The sequence below is a fragment of the Electrophorus electricus genome, chromosome 5 (genome assembly GCF_013358815.1).
Source record: "Electrophorus electricus isolate fEleEle1 chromosome 5, fEleEle1.pri, whole genome shotgun sequence".
Taxonomy (NCBI): Eukaryota; Metazoa; Chordata; class Actinopteri; order Gymnotiformes; family Gymnotidae; genus Electrophorus; species Electrophorus electricus.
Window position 1 is genome coordinate 7722749 of NC_049539.1, and position 12590 is coordinate 7735338.

The 12590-nt window shown below is 43.4% G+C and overlaps 1 protein-coding gene across 1 annotated transcript in view; it reads right to left on the reverse strand.

Moving 5' to 3' along the window:
- The window catches only part of pou6f2 (POU class 6 homeobox 2), a 68329-nt gene that overhangs the window by 21296 nt on the left and 34443 nt on the right, over positions 1 to 12590 (reverse strand). The window contains exon 4 of the mRNA XM_027004385.2: positions 8797 to 9200. Within this exon, the coding sequence (XP_026860186.2) occupies positions 8797 to 9200 (404 nt within the window). The remainder of the gene's footprint in view (positions 1 to 8796; positions 9201 to 12590) is intronic.

A 12590-nucleotide genomic window follows, 5' to 3' on the forward strand; every position in this document is an offset into this window, starting at 1 on the left:
GACTCTGGGGATGTCCGGGTGCCAATGACAACAGCTGGAACCTCGAGGAAGGAAAAGAGTATGAAAAATGATTATGAAAAAAGTCACAAGAGCTAAAAAAAAAAAGAAAAAAGAAAAAAGCATGATGGGCCAACATCCCATAATGCACTGCAAGAACACTAAAGCACCACTTGAAAGTAAGCATCATGTGACCTAAGTGCTGCTTAAGACCAGATCATTTTTCCAATAAAAAGCAAAAATGACAAGGAAAAAGGAGGACAAAAGGGGTCACACTTAACGAGCATGAATGCAAATGAACGTGAGACGAGGCGGGGGATCAAGTGACAAACGCACCAATAAAGCTGTGATTGAGTGTCCAGCGCTAGCCGTCAATCATGTGACTCATTAGCTCCTTCGATAATTAACAGCAGTCTCTGTCGTTACGGAACATCTCCTCTTTTCGATCTTTTGCTCAATTGCTGCTCTCTGATTTCATGCAAGGATTTTAAGCCATCAGTCTTTCATGCCTGGTCACGGCCAACAGGGCTCATGGCCTGGTGTGTCTCATCTTAAAAAAAGTATTAAGGATAAAATTCCATGGATTATATTTTATTCTGTTGAAAAACCACTGCATATACTTGGTGATTTGTTCACATGATATATTAAAGAAATGAATAAAAATATTTTTTTATGCAGTGGAGCTTTGAGAAACTGCTGAGTTGAAAAACGCATTCCGTGCGTTCATTCATATCCTAACTGGATCAAAAAAAAAAAAAAAAAACTCACAAAGAGCTATGATGGTTGTGAGTGATGGACAACTAGTGCATGTGTTAGGGTTCTAGGGGAATGAGCACGTGTCTTAGGGGTCTAGGGGAAGTAGTGCATGTCTTAGCGGTCTAGGAAAATTAGCATGTCTTAAGGGTCTAGGGGAAGTAATGTATGTCTTAGGGATCTAGGGGAACTAGTGCATGTCTTAGGGATCTAGGGGAACGAGCACATGTCTTAGGGGTCTTGGGGACGTAGTGCATGTCATAGGGGTCTAGGAGAATTAGCATGTCTTAAGGGTCTAGGGGAAGTAATGCATGTCTTAGGGGTCTAAAGGAACTAGTGCACATCTTAGGGGTCTAGGGGAAGTAGTGCATGTCTTAGGGATCTAGGGGAACTAGTGCATGTCTTAGGGGTCTTGGGGACGTAGTGCATGTCATAGGGGTCTAGGAGAATTAGCATGTCTTAAGGGTCTAGGGGAAGTAATGCATGTCTTAGGGGTCTAAAGGAACTAGTGCACATCTTAGGGGTCTAGGGGAAGTAGTGCATGTCTTAGGGATCTAGGGGAACTAGTGCATGTCTTAGGGATCTAGGGGAACGAGCACATGTCTTAGGGGTCTTGGGGACGTAGTGCATGTCATAGGGGTCTAGGAGAATTAGCACATCTTAAGGGTCTAGGGGAACTAGTGCATGTCTTAGAGGTCTAGGAGAACTAGTGCACATCTTAGGGATCTAGGGGAAGTAGTGCATGTAGTAGGGTTCTAGAGGAACTAGTGCATGTCTTAGAAATCTAGGAGAACTAGTGCATGTCTTAGGGCTCTAGGGGAACTTGTGCATGTCTTAGGAGTCTAGGGGAACTAGTGCATGTCTTTAGGGCTCTGTTTTGCCATGGCTGGCAGGACACTTTGGAGATGGTTGCTTTACGGAAGATTAGTACTTATGTATTTGTAATGAATTTATATATTCAATGCTGTTTGTTTCTGTGCGATTACTTACTGGCACTATTTACCTTTTTGACATCAATGGTAAGTCACTGTAATAATAAAGGATAGACAGAAAAATAATAAAGGAAGAAGGCACAAAATGATCAATGGTAAACTCATATTACATGATTTAAAAAGTATAAAAACTACACAGCTTCTAAGAAAAGGTACAAAATACAGTATCTGTATGTGAGGTAACCTAAACAGTCCTAATTCATCATACCAAATTCCACTCTCCGACATTTGCAAAGAATGCCATCCCTTTTCACTTGCGTGCTGTTCTGACATACAAACCCAGCATTTGAATGACTTTAATATTGGCCTAATCAATGGTTGGTGATCTTTTGATGGTCTCTATTCAATCTGGCGAGGGTCAGCTGTGTCTAAGCTTCATAAACAGAATAATGGTAAATGATTACTCCTCACTATCATGCCCCAAACTGAGAGCCACTAATGAAGAGGAATGGCTGAGTTTTCAGCCACGGCTGCCACCTGCCATTTGGAGTGGCGAGCGGCGGAGATTAATGGTGACTGAGCAGGGCTGTGTGGCTATGATGTGGTCAGAGGCTCAATCGATACCACACACACACACACTCACACATCTTACAACCTTCTATACACACAAAACTCAACATACACACTTATACTCTTACAAGCATGCACCGCCCCCACCCCCCCCACACACACAAACACACAATAAACACACACTTCCAGTGTATCATTCCTAAGTGGAGTGATGAATTGACGACATTTGAAGCCAGCATTGATCAGTTTCTTCCTTTATGTTCTTCAAGGCAGCCTACAGGGGTCAGACCAAACCTAACAAGTGCTACACATTATTGTCCATCTGTTTCTGAAATTGTTTCGTTATCTCTTTGCAATGTTATTTATTACTTTCATTATGCAATTGTGTTGGCATGTGTGATTTGTGTTTGGGAAGGACACTCTCGCTGTCTGCGAGAACACCAAAAGACCATGTGTGCACGCAATTTGTAACTGCGCTGCCTCGAAGAAAGGACGAAGAAAGGTGAAGAGAAAGATCATGGGAACAGCACAATGCACTTACAGCACCCCTGAAGGTCGCCCAAGGAGCGGAGGTCGTGTCTACCCTGTGCGCCAGTAGCGCAAGCACACAATTGTGCTTTCTGCCCTTCACCATGGACGTGAATATTTTTACCCTTCAATTTGTCACCGCACACAGTACACACACAGGTGCTGTCTTCATGCACGTGGACAAAGAGTTTGGGAGAAAGCGCCAAGTCTGAATTGCCATCTGATCTCTGTCTTCACGATCTCAAAAAGTAAAGTGGCTGAAAACATTTCAAACTTTTACACAGCAAAAGCGATATCAATAAAAGAAGCTCGTGCATATTTGCCACCAGTTCATCTCTAACCAGGCACTTTCTGCTACCACTTTGGGCTCGCCTCTGTATTTATTTATTTATTTCCCTAAACATAATCCCTCATTTTGGGTAAATAAAATAAAAAGCTGCTTTGCTTCCACTGGCCAGTCTGCGCTCATGAAAGCCGTGCCATGCTTTATAATTATTCATATGAAATGTGCTGCCACTGCTGATGTGCAATAGTCTTATTTTCTGCTTCAGTCACCAGTGCCCATTTGTACTTTACATACAGTGAGCTCCTCGTTACGTAAGGCAATTTTCTGCCTTCTTAAGAAAGACTGTCTGCTGGCCTGCCTGCATTAATGAGAGAGGGAGAGGGAGGGAACGGAGGAGAACGTGGAGGAAACGAGAGAACGAGAGAAGTAGTGGAAAAGAGACAAAAGGAAGCAAAGATAGTGGGAGAAGAGAAAGACTGTTTATATATATATATGTCTTTCTTTCATTACAAGGTTAGCACTTGTAGTGCCAACAATCATCACTGGCATTCCTCTGGCATTAAGAGCTGTGGCTGCTCTCTCCGGTGGTGGTGGTGGTAGGGACCTTATTTTACACACCTTTAGCACGCCTGGTCTACAGGATGCCACATGCATGACCAGAGCAGGCCATCAAGTGGGATTACTAGTGCAAGGAGACCACAAGGGATCTAGCAAGCTCATTACTTTAATGCTATTTCATTCAACAGCTTTAGTCTGTGAGCTGCCTAATTGAAAAGGGGGCTTTTATAATGAACCCATAATTACAGCACCACACACCTTAGTCATTGAAATAAAGAGATACATTAAACCCAATAAGATCATTGATGGATACCATTATCTAAGGATGAAATCATTAGCAATGAGGTCCTTCTTTCTCACTAAGGGAGAGGGGAGTGTGAAATGTGGGAGGCTTGGGGAGGGAGGCCGGTGGCACGAGCCAGCGAACGAACGTCTGAAGATGGCCCTGACTGGAGAAGTGTTAAGTGAAGTGTGTGTGTGTGTGTGTGTGTGTGTGTGTGTGTGTGTGTGTGTGTGTGTGCGTGTGTGTGTGTGTGGAAGGCCCAAGGGAGAACAAAAGCAGTGAAGGTAGACAGAGGAGAATGTGCGTGCTTGAGTTTGTGCGTGTGTGTGCGTGTGCGTGAACGCACATGCATTTGTGTGTGTGTGTGTGTGCGAGCGTGTGTGTGTGTGTGTGTGTCTGACCTTGGCACAGATGGGGTTTTAGGAGTGTGCTGTAATGATGGCTGATTGCTGGGGAATGGTGGAGAATGGAGAGCGAGGGAGGGAGGGAGGGAGGGAGGGAAACAGGAGGAGAGGAGAAGAGGGGACAGTGAAAAAGAAGGAGGAGAAGAGAGAGGGAGGAGAAGAGGCCTGCGTAATTACAGCACTCGTGAGCCTGTGCCTCCTGTGGTACACTGATGTAGGGGTGTATCTCAGAGAGAGAGAGAGGGAGAGAGAAAGACAGAGGTAACGAGTGTGTAAAAGATGAAAGGCCAAAAAGAGAGGACAATCAAGAGATAAATTAAAATAAGTAAAAAATAAATAAATGCAACAGCAACAAAACGTCACAGACAAAATGAGAAATAATAGGTTACTTAGGGTCTGACAGTAAATTGGCTGTGTGAACTCTGGGCAGTAGTAATGTGTAATTAAGCCTTATGGCTTAGGGCTTAGGGCTTAGGACAGACAGAGACAGAGAGAGAGAGAGCGAGAGAGAGAGGAACCAGCGCAATGGATGTAAAGTCGGGCTGGACATCTTCCTCCACTCTCTTCTGAAATTTCTCACCCTTTTTTCCTGTCCGTCCTGCAGCCCTGGAGCCATGGAGACCCACTCTGTCTAGGTCAAGGACATTTAGTGAACAGACAGTCCACACACATGTCAAGGCTGAGAGAGAGAGTCAGAGAAAGAGACAGAGACAGAGAAGCCCCCAAAGCACAGGAGATAACACCTACTGCACTACATTACTCTGTACAGCTACATACTGAGTTTCTAGAGTGGTGATGTTCCAGTGGGAGAGGTGTGTTTGGCTGTCTGAGCATATGTGTGGGTGTGGGTGTGGGTGTGTGTGTGGTCTGCACCGCTCCTCTCTCTTGGCCATAGATCAGCATGTGTGTCAGTGTGTGTGCAGCCGATGTAAACCAGTGGACTGGCAAATTACAGCAGGCCTACAGCTGTAGGCCGACATTATGATTAATTTGATCAGTAATTTCTCCTGTTTTTCATTCTAATCGCTGCAACCATTCTGCTGTGGCAGGTCTTTCAGATCTAATTAAGATCAATTCCGGTGTAACCAGCTCACCACATATGTGGAGGCCCTGCACACACGCACGCACACACACACACACACACACACACACACACACACACATAAATCCCCGAGCTTCTTCAGCGTGGAGAAGCCCTGCTGCCCTGATCAATCAGCCCCACAAATCCAGCCGCCCCACTAATCAGCCCATTAACACACTTAAGCAAATTTCATAATCTCCTCTGTCTCTCTGTCATCACATAAGCAGCTCGGCACCTGCTTTCCTCCAGTGCCTTCCCTGTGTGTCTCTCAGTTTCAGAAAAGGCTGGGAGGATTGCCTTAGAGCACGGCGACACATCACCTAGAAGCAGCTTCTCGAAACCAAGCAGTTCTGCCTTATACAAAAGTGCACAGCACAAGGTCAGCTGTGCTGGTTATTCCTGCAGCTCTCTCTGAGTTCTGGCAACTGCACCACAGAGAGGAGGAAAAACAGAGATGGAGGAAAAGCAAGGCTGAAAGAAAGAAAGAAAAGAAATGGGAGCTGACACAATGTCAGGTTGTACGTTCAGCTACAGAAGGCCTCTCTCTTTAGGCCCCCAGGTCTGTTCTGTGGACACCTGCATGGCCCCCTGTGCTCAAGTTATTATCAAGGGTTGGAGGAAAGGGGGAGGGGGCTGAGTTGTACCTATGCTACCAGAAGGGATATTTATCTGGGCCCTGGAAACACACCTTCACTTAATCCTCTGGGTGATAGTGGCACCTAAGCATGGATATCCCTCGAGGCCAGTCCAGAGACTTGGCTGAAGCGTAGCCCAGCTATCTCACTCTGATGCAGATGCAAGACCAATTATCAACACATGCCAACCCAGGAGGAACACTGCAAATACCACACACACACACACACACACACACACACACACACACACACACACACACACACACACACACACACACACACACACACACACACACACACACACACAGTTTGTGTGGTGATACCTCCCCAGCAAAGAGATCACAACCCCTGAAGACTATACCCAGTCATGTATATCCACCCTTTCACACAGTGTCTTTCTTACTAGTTTGTATCACTTCTACTTACTCTCTCACACTCACTTAGTGTTTAGGTGGTAAAGTGTAGGGGACGATTTGTTGCCCTGCTACCTGGTCTAGCTCTCTATGGATTTAAAGGCTGCTGATTCAGAGCTGGGAATCAGATGCACCTTGGACAGGACAACTAGGCAGTAGCAGCCAAATTCTCTTGCAGACCGAAGCCTTTCCATGCAGTCCCTGCTAAGGGTGTTCTTCAAGGTTCTGACAATAGTTCTGATCCGATGTTGCACTTGGTGGTGACCCAGGAACAACATAAACATTTTCCTGCTCATGGCCCCACTGTTCCATTGGATGAGGCAATACTGTAATGAGCCGGGGTGTGTCCTGGACAGACAGCCATGGCAATGATGCTTTGCTAATTCTCTCTCAAAAGTTTAACCTGTATGTTTTACGACCATAAAAACTGCACCATAATTCAAGGACATCAATGTTCTAATTTTTGTGGACATCAACGATATCTTAATTGCTGATGTAAAACTAAAGGAACAGTTTAAGCCTCAATCACTTGAGGATGGTGAAAATTAAAATGATTGTGTCTAGCTAACACTGAAACTTCAGAAAGCGTTCCTGGTCATTGTCATTAGTTCACCAGCTCCCGTAACCCCCCTGTAATTACACCCATTTTATCCACCCCAGCCCCGAAAGAGCTAAATCACATAATCAAAGGGTTGACAATCACACGCCAACCTGAATCAGATGTTCTTTAGCCGTCAACAAAGAAACATCTGCAGTGGCTGCTCAGCCCCGAGGAGCCTCTTTAAAGCACACTAGTTGTGGGCTCCAGGGACCATTAAGCGCAGGGCCCTGTAGGGTCCAGCTGGTGTGTATAGGGGTTCTGGCACAGGGACAGAAGGTGAAATAAATGGCTTAAGATGATGGTAGCCATGATTTTTTATTTTTTTTTTGGGGGGGGGGGGGTTACAGGGCAGGAGCAATAAGGGTTGTGACGCTGATGAATGTGAGGAAGGACACAGAGGCAACCCTGGCCTCTATCAGGCTGAAATGAAACCACTGGGATATAAAGGGGTGGGGGGGGGGTGGGGCAGGTTATTAGAGAAAGAGTGGGACAGCCAGACATACGGACGGAAGAGATGGATGGATAGACAGACATGGAGAAAGAGAAGACGAGGGAGAGAAACAGTGAGGGTTGCCAGGTGCTGAATGGCATGAGGTGTTTACCTTTGGCTGGGGGTATTATTTAAACTATTATGCACTAGAGTCAAAAGTGGGTCCTCGGAAGTCTGTGAATGCGGTTGTGATATTCACTTTTTACAGGTTGCAAGGTCAGAGAACTGGCCAAATTCAAAGTAATGTTCAGTAATGTAATGAATTACTTGTAGATATTTAAAACAGATGGGCAAATATGCTTTTTCATTTTACAATGACTTTATATGTCACTATATTAATAAAATTGCAAGGAACCTTTGAAATATTCATTACAAAAACTAGATTTAATGGGTTAATTGAGAGAAATGACACAATGTTATTCATAGGAGTGAAACTACAAAATAATATCAGTTAAAATCAGTCACAAAAATCCAAGCAGTTAAGTGCTGCATCAGCTGTGTCTACTGCACCCATATGAAACATGTCAATAAGTAATTATCATGTAATTGATTCAAATTACATTACACCAAAACCATCATAACATGTAATTTAATATTCTGAAGCTCTTCATCCTCAATAATGCTCTATTGCTGTCGCAAGCAAGATGGCAGGGATGAACTCTTAACAATAAACTTTCAATTTTCATTCTTTCACAGGGACCCGCTTGGCAAACAAGTACCTCCTCCAGAAACAATATTTGTAATATCCAAGATTTCCCCAGACAGCTCCAATCACTCAATTGAATTACTGCCCCATTCTCTAAGATTCATCCTAGACCTTGTGTCACTCCTAACCTCCATTCTTCCAGGTATGTTGTGAATAATGTAGAACAATATGTCCTTTAAGTGGGGCAACATCATATTTAGGAGACATTATATGGATCAGTCACAGAGGTTTAAATGCCAGGGAGAAATCTGGTCTATCGTTCAATCATTATTCAGCACTTATGTCAACCACCAATGTTTACAGTTGCATTTACTCTGTAAGGAGCTATTACCAACGTGCAGACTGTCAAGAGAAATATGCCAGTGGTCAGTGCTATTTTTGGCACAGACACATAGGGTTTTTATTCTGCCTTTTCTCAGGGACCATTGTGTAATTCTTCAATTGTGTAAACTGTAATAAGAGTTACTATTATTATTTTAAACATGCTCTCTGTGTACTTTTGTATGATTGAAACAATAAAAAATAAAATACCTCAAAACATTCAAAAGCATGGGCTTACCTGCAGTGGCAATGGAGGTGTGACTGGAGAGGGCAAATTGCGAGCTGGTGATTGGTTTGGCCTGTGAGAGGGAGGAGACTGTGGAGGCGGAGCTGAGCCATGACTAGACGGGGTACAAGAAGAGGCGGTGCCAGAAGTTTGTGACTGAAGGGGCGGAGTCAGCTGACGGTGGGACGGCAGCTGATTAGGTGGCTGGAGGTGTGCTGGTCCACAGTGGTGTTCTCGCTCACGCTCACGTTCACGCTCGCGCTGATGAAGCTGCTCTCGCTCTCGTTGTTCCCGCTCGCGCTGCTGCTGCTGCTGTTGTTGTTGTTGTTGTTGTTGTTGTTGATGTTGATGTTGTTGCTGCTGTATTTGTTGGAGATGCTGAAGGTGCTGCAGCTGGGAGTTCAGTGATGAGGTAGCTGCACAGGAAGAAACAGCATGTGTTCCATTGTCAAGTTGATACTTTTAAAGGTATGGTAACACCGGTGCAGCAAACCACAAACCGCAGTAAACACTAACACGAGTGTTCATTTCCAGTGGCTTTGTTGCTTTTAAAAGCAAGAAGCCAGATCCCTGTGTCCTACCTTAGCACACTGAAAACAAGACTCCATTAATTATTATGACTTTGAGACTGACTCACAGTTCAACTCACATTAGGTTAAACCCATGAAAGACTGCAAGCAGGTAACTTGGTAAGAAAAAAGGAAAATACCATCATTTATTCAGACAGTTATGATAACAAAGTCACAGATTTTCCATCTTTAAAGGCAACAGGTCCCGTTTTCAATTCTTTATGCTAATTTGAATGCAGTGATTTAGATGACATTCCCTTTCTCTTAAAAGTAAGATATCTAAAAATCAGCCCTTTCAAACTACAGACTCACACACAGACTCAGTATCTGCTGGCTTCTAGAATTGACTAGGAAAGTGGAGTAGCATCTCTCAGGCTACTTAGAGACATTTCAAGTTTTTCTTGTCGGAATGTTCCATCCATACCATGATCTTTAGAGCCCGTTGAGTTGAGGTAGCATAATTCACCTATCACTTTGACTGTGTCTGGACCGTTTAAGAAAACTTTTGCTGCAGTTAAGACCCAAGACCTGTTTTTTTAGTCTACAAACTATAGTAGACTAAAAAAACAGCCTAATACGTATTTACTTGAGGCATACCTTAGAGACTCTTGTCACGGAAACATTTCTATATGGATGGGCAGAAGATTTTTGTCAGACACTTTCAATACCATTGTTCCCACTAATATTTTTCTCATGAATGTGCACAGATGCAAAACATCTATATAGGAGTATAGGATAACACTTTTGTCACCTTTCCTTTGAAATCATTGTCCACTTCAGCTGACTGCAGTGCAAAACCGAACCATTGAGTTTGTCCTTCACTTACTCCAAAAGCTCCACTGAATATTAGAAAAGCAGTGTCCTTTGGAAAGATTCCACAGTGTTGATCCATGGTATGCACTGCAGAGGCCATAACAGCACAGAAGGACATACACAACACCATCACAATTCCATTCCACACAAACAAAAAGGCCCAACTTTTATTTCAGCTTATGCCAAAGTTGTCTACCAAGACAACATATTTAATGAAATAACTTCTCAAAGTGAAGAAGTTCTCAAAATGAAGAAGAGCCACAAAAAAAATAAACATAAAAAAAAAATCAAAACCAAGCAAACAAAAAACAGGACAGTTTTGATTTGGGTCCAATTTAAAACCGGATATTTTTCTGTGTAGTTGTAGACATGTGTACAAATCAACATGATGTTTGTTTGCAGCTAAAAGTACTTTTAGCCTTAGAGGAGGCTATACACTAGCCATGCTTCTTCAACACGACAGTATCAGACTGCAAAGACTGTTGATTGTTTGACTGAAGGTCTATGCATAATGATCATAATTCAGAGATTTCACCACAAAAGATTTCACCACATTTACTACAGATGCTACAGATCATTTTGATTTGAAGAAAGTAAAGACTGAAAGAAAGCGATGCAACCTACCAAAGACAAAAGATGCACACATATGCTTATCTACATCAAGAATGAATCATTTTGATTTGTTGGAATATTTCATTACAGAAGCATAATCAGTAGCAAAACAAATGACAGATCAAAGCAAACAAGAGAGTCATACTTGTATTGACATGGCAAGTATTCAGTTGTGTGCAGCGGCACAGACAAGCTAGTGTCCATAATTAATTGATGCACCTGAATAATTAAAAACTTTCTCTTTTTTTTTTTCCTGGGAGATAACTGGACATTGGTGCTGGTGTTGCTTTGATTAGCGTGATTACACCTGCATCAGAGCTGGACAGGCAGGCATGCATTTGATTCTCCCTGAGCCACTCTGCTCTTCTCCAAGAGGCAAGAGAAAAGAAGAGAAGAAGCACAAGAGAGGGTGTCTCTCGAACAGTAAACAGCCCACTTTTATTCTTCTTCTATTGGCTGACACATTGACACCACTCTCACACCCTGCCATGAATTATATATGTCATCTGTGCCCAGGAAAAAGCCAAGAGTCCAAATCGTGCTTGAAATGTTGGGCCAAGTTGTCTTGCAGGCCTTGACAGGGCAAACGTATGTGGCTCTCTCTCACGCTGGAGCGCTCTGAACGTCGGCGCGCTAGGAACTCCGGAGCACTCGTAATGCTGCCACCGGTGGAAAAAGACAGACAAAAGGGGGGCCGAAAAAGATGAGGGGGAAAAAAAAAGAATTAAAGAACTGAAAAACAGATTTCTGTCAAAAAAGTACTGAAAGAAGAGGGAAGATCAAAGGCTAAGGGAGGGCCCTTCTCTTGCCTTCAGTCACAAGGCCAGAGAAGAACAAAAGAGTTTGATGAGAAGAAAAACAAACAAAGACAGACAGACAGGGAGAGACAGACAGCGAGAGACAGACAGGGATAGCAGCGCAGAAATCCCCCGTGGCCCTATTATGCGGTTAACCCTGCAGGTAACAGCAGTCCGTTATAACGGCAGTGCTTCATAAACTCTATCATCTTGTTAAGGGGAGCCACTGACCTTCTGTTCTCCTTAAATGAGGAGAGCGACTTCATCAGGCTGGGTCTAATCATAGGATCGCAGGAGCTCATTGTTCAGAAAGCGCCATGCACTGCAGGCTCCAAAGCGCAGATGTTAAAGATGTAATGAGCACGAGAAAATGACAAGGTTTTGGACACAAGCAGACTGTGATAATGTTTTTTTACACTGTACGTGAAGGCTCCCTTTCCCGGATAGATTTTTTTTCTCTGTTAGAGCAGTACTGATTCAGTACTCAATTGTTAGATCAATACTGAATCAGGTTGTGTATTTACACACCATATAAATATTATCATCATGTGGCGTCTACAGAGAACTAGGAGGTAATATCACGTTTATCATCCAATGTACAACATACCGTTTATAAGGAAAATGTTTTTGTTACAAGATGCTGGGAATCACAGCCCAGCTCTAAGCTGTGTAAGTACAAGAACGCAAAACGCTAACCAAATGTCTGATGCATCTCAGGCGAAATGGTAGTCTATGGTGTCAAATACTGCAATAAAACAGAAATACAACCTTGCTCAGAGGGCAACAAAAGAACACTAACTACAAGCGCTGGGGAATAAAATCACATCTGAAGTTCTCTGACAACCTGCTTGGTGACAGTGTCTGTTTAAAACAAACACAACACAGAACTATTTCTAAATGCAAAATAAAATCAATAAATATAACTTTGCCATTCTCAGATCACAGTTCATTTCTCTTCATTTTAGGAAATGACACCAGATGTTTACCATGGCTTCCTGTCTCATTTGGCTGAGTC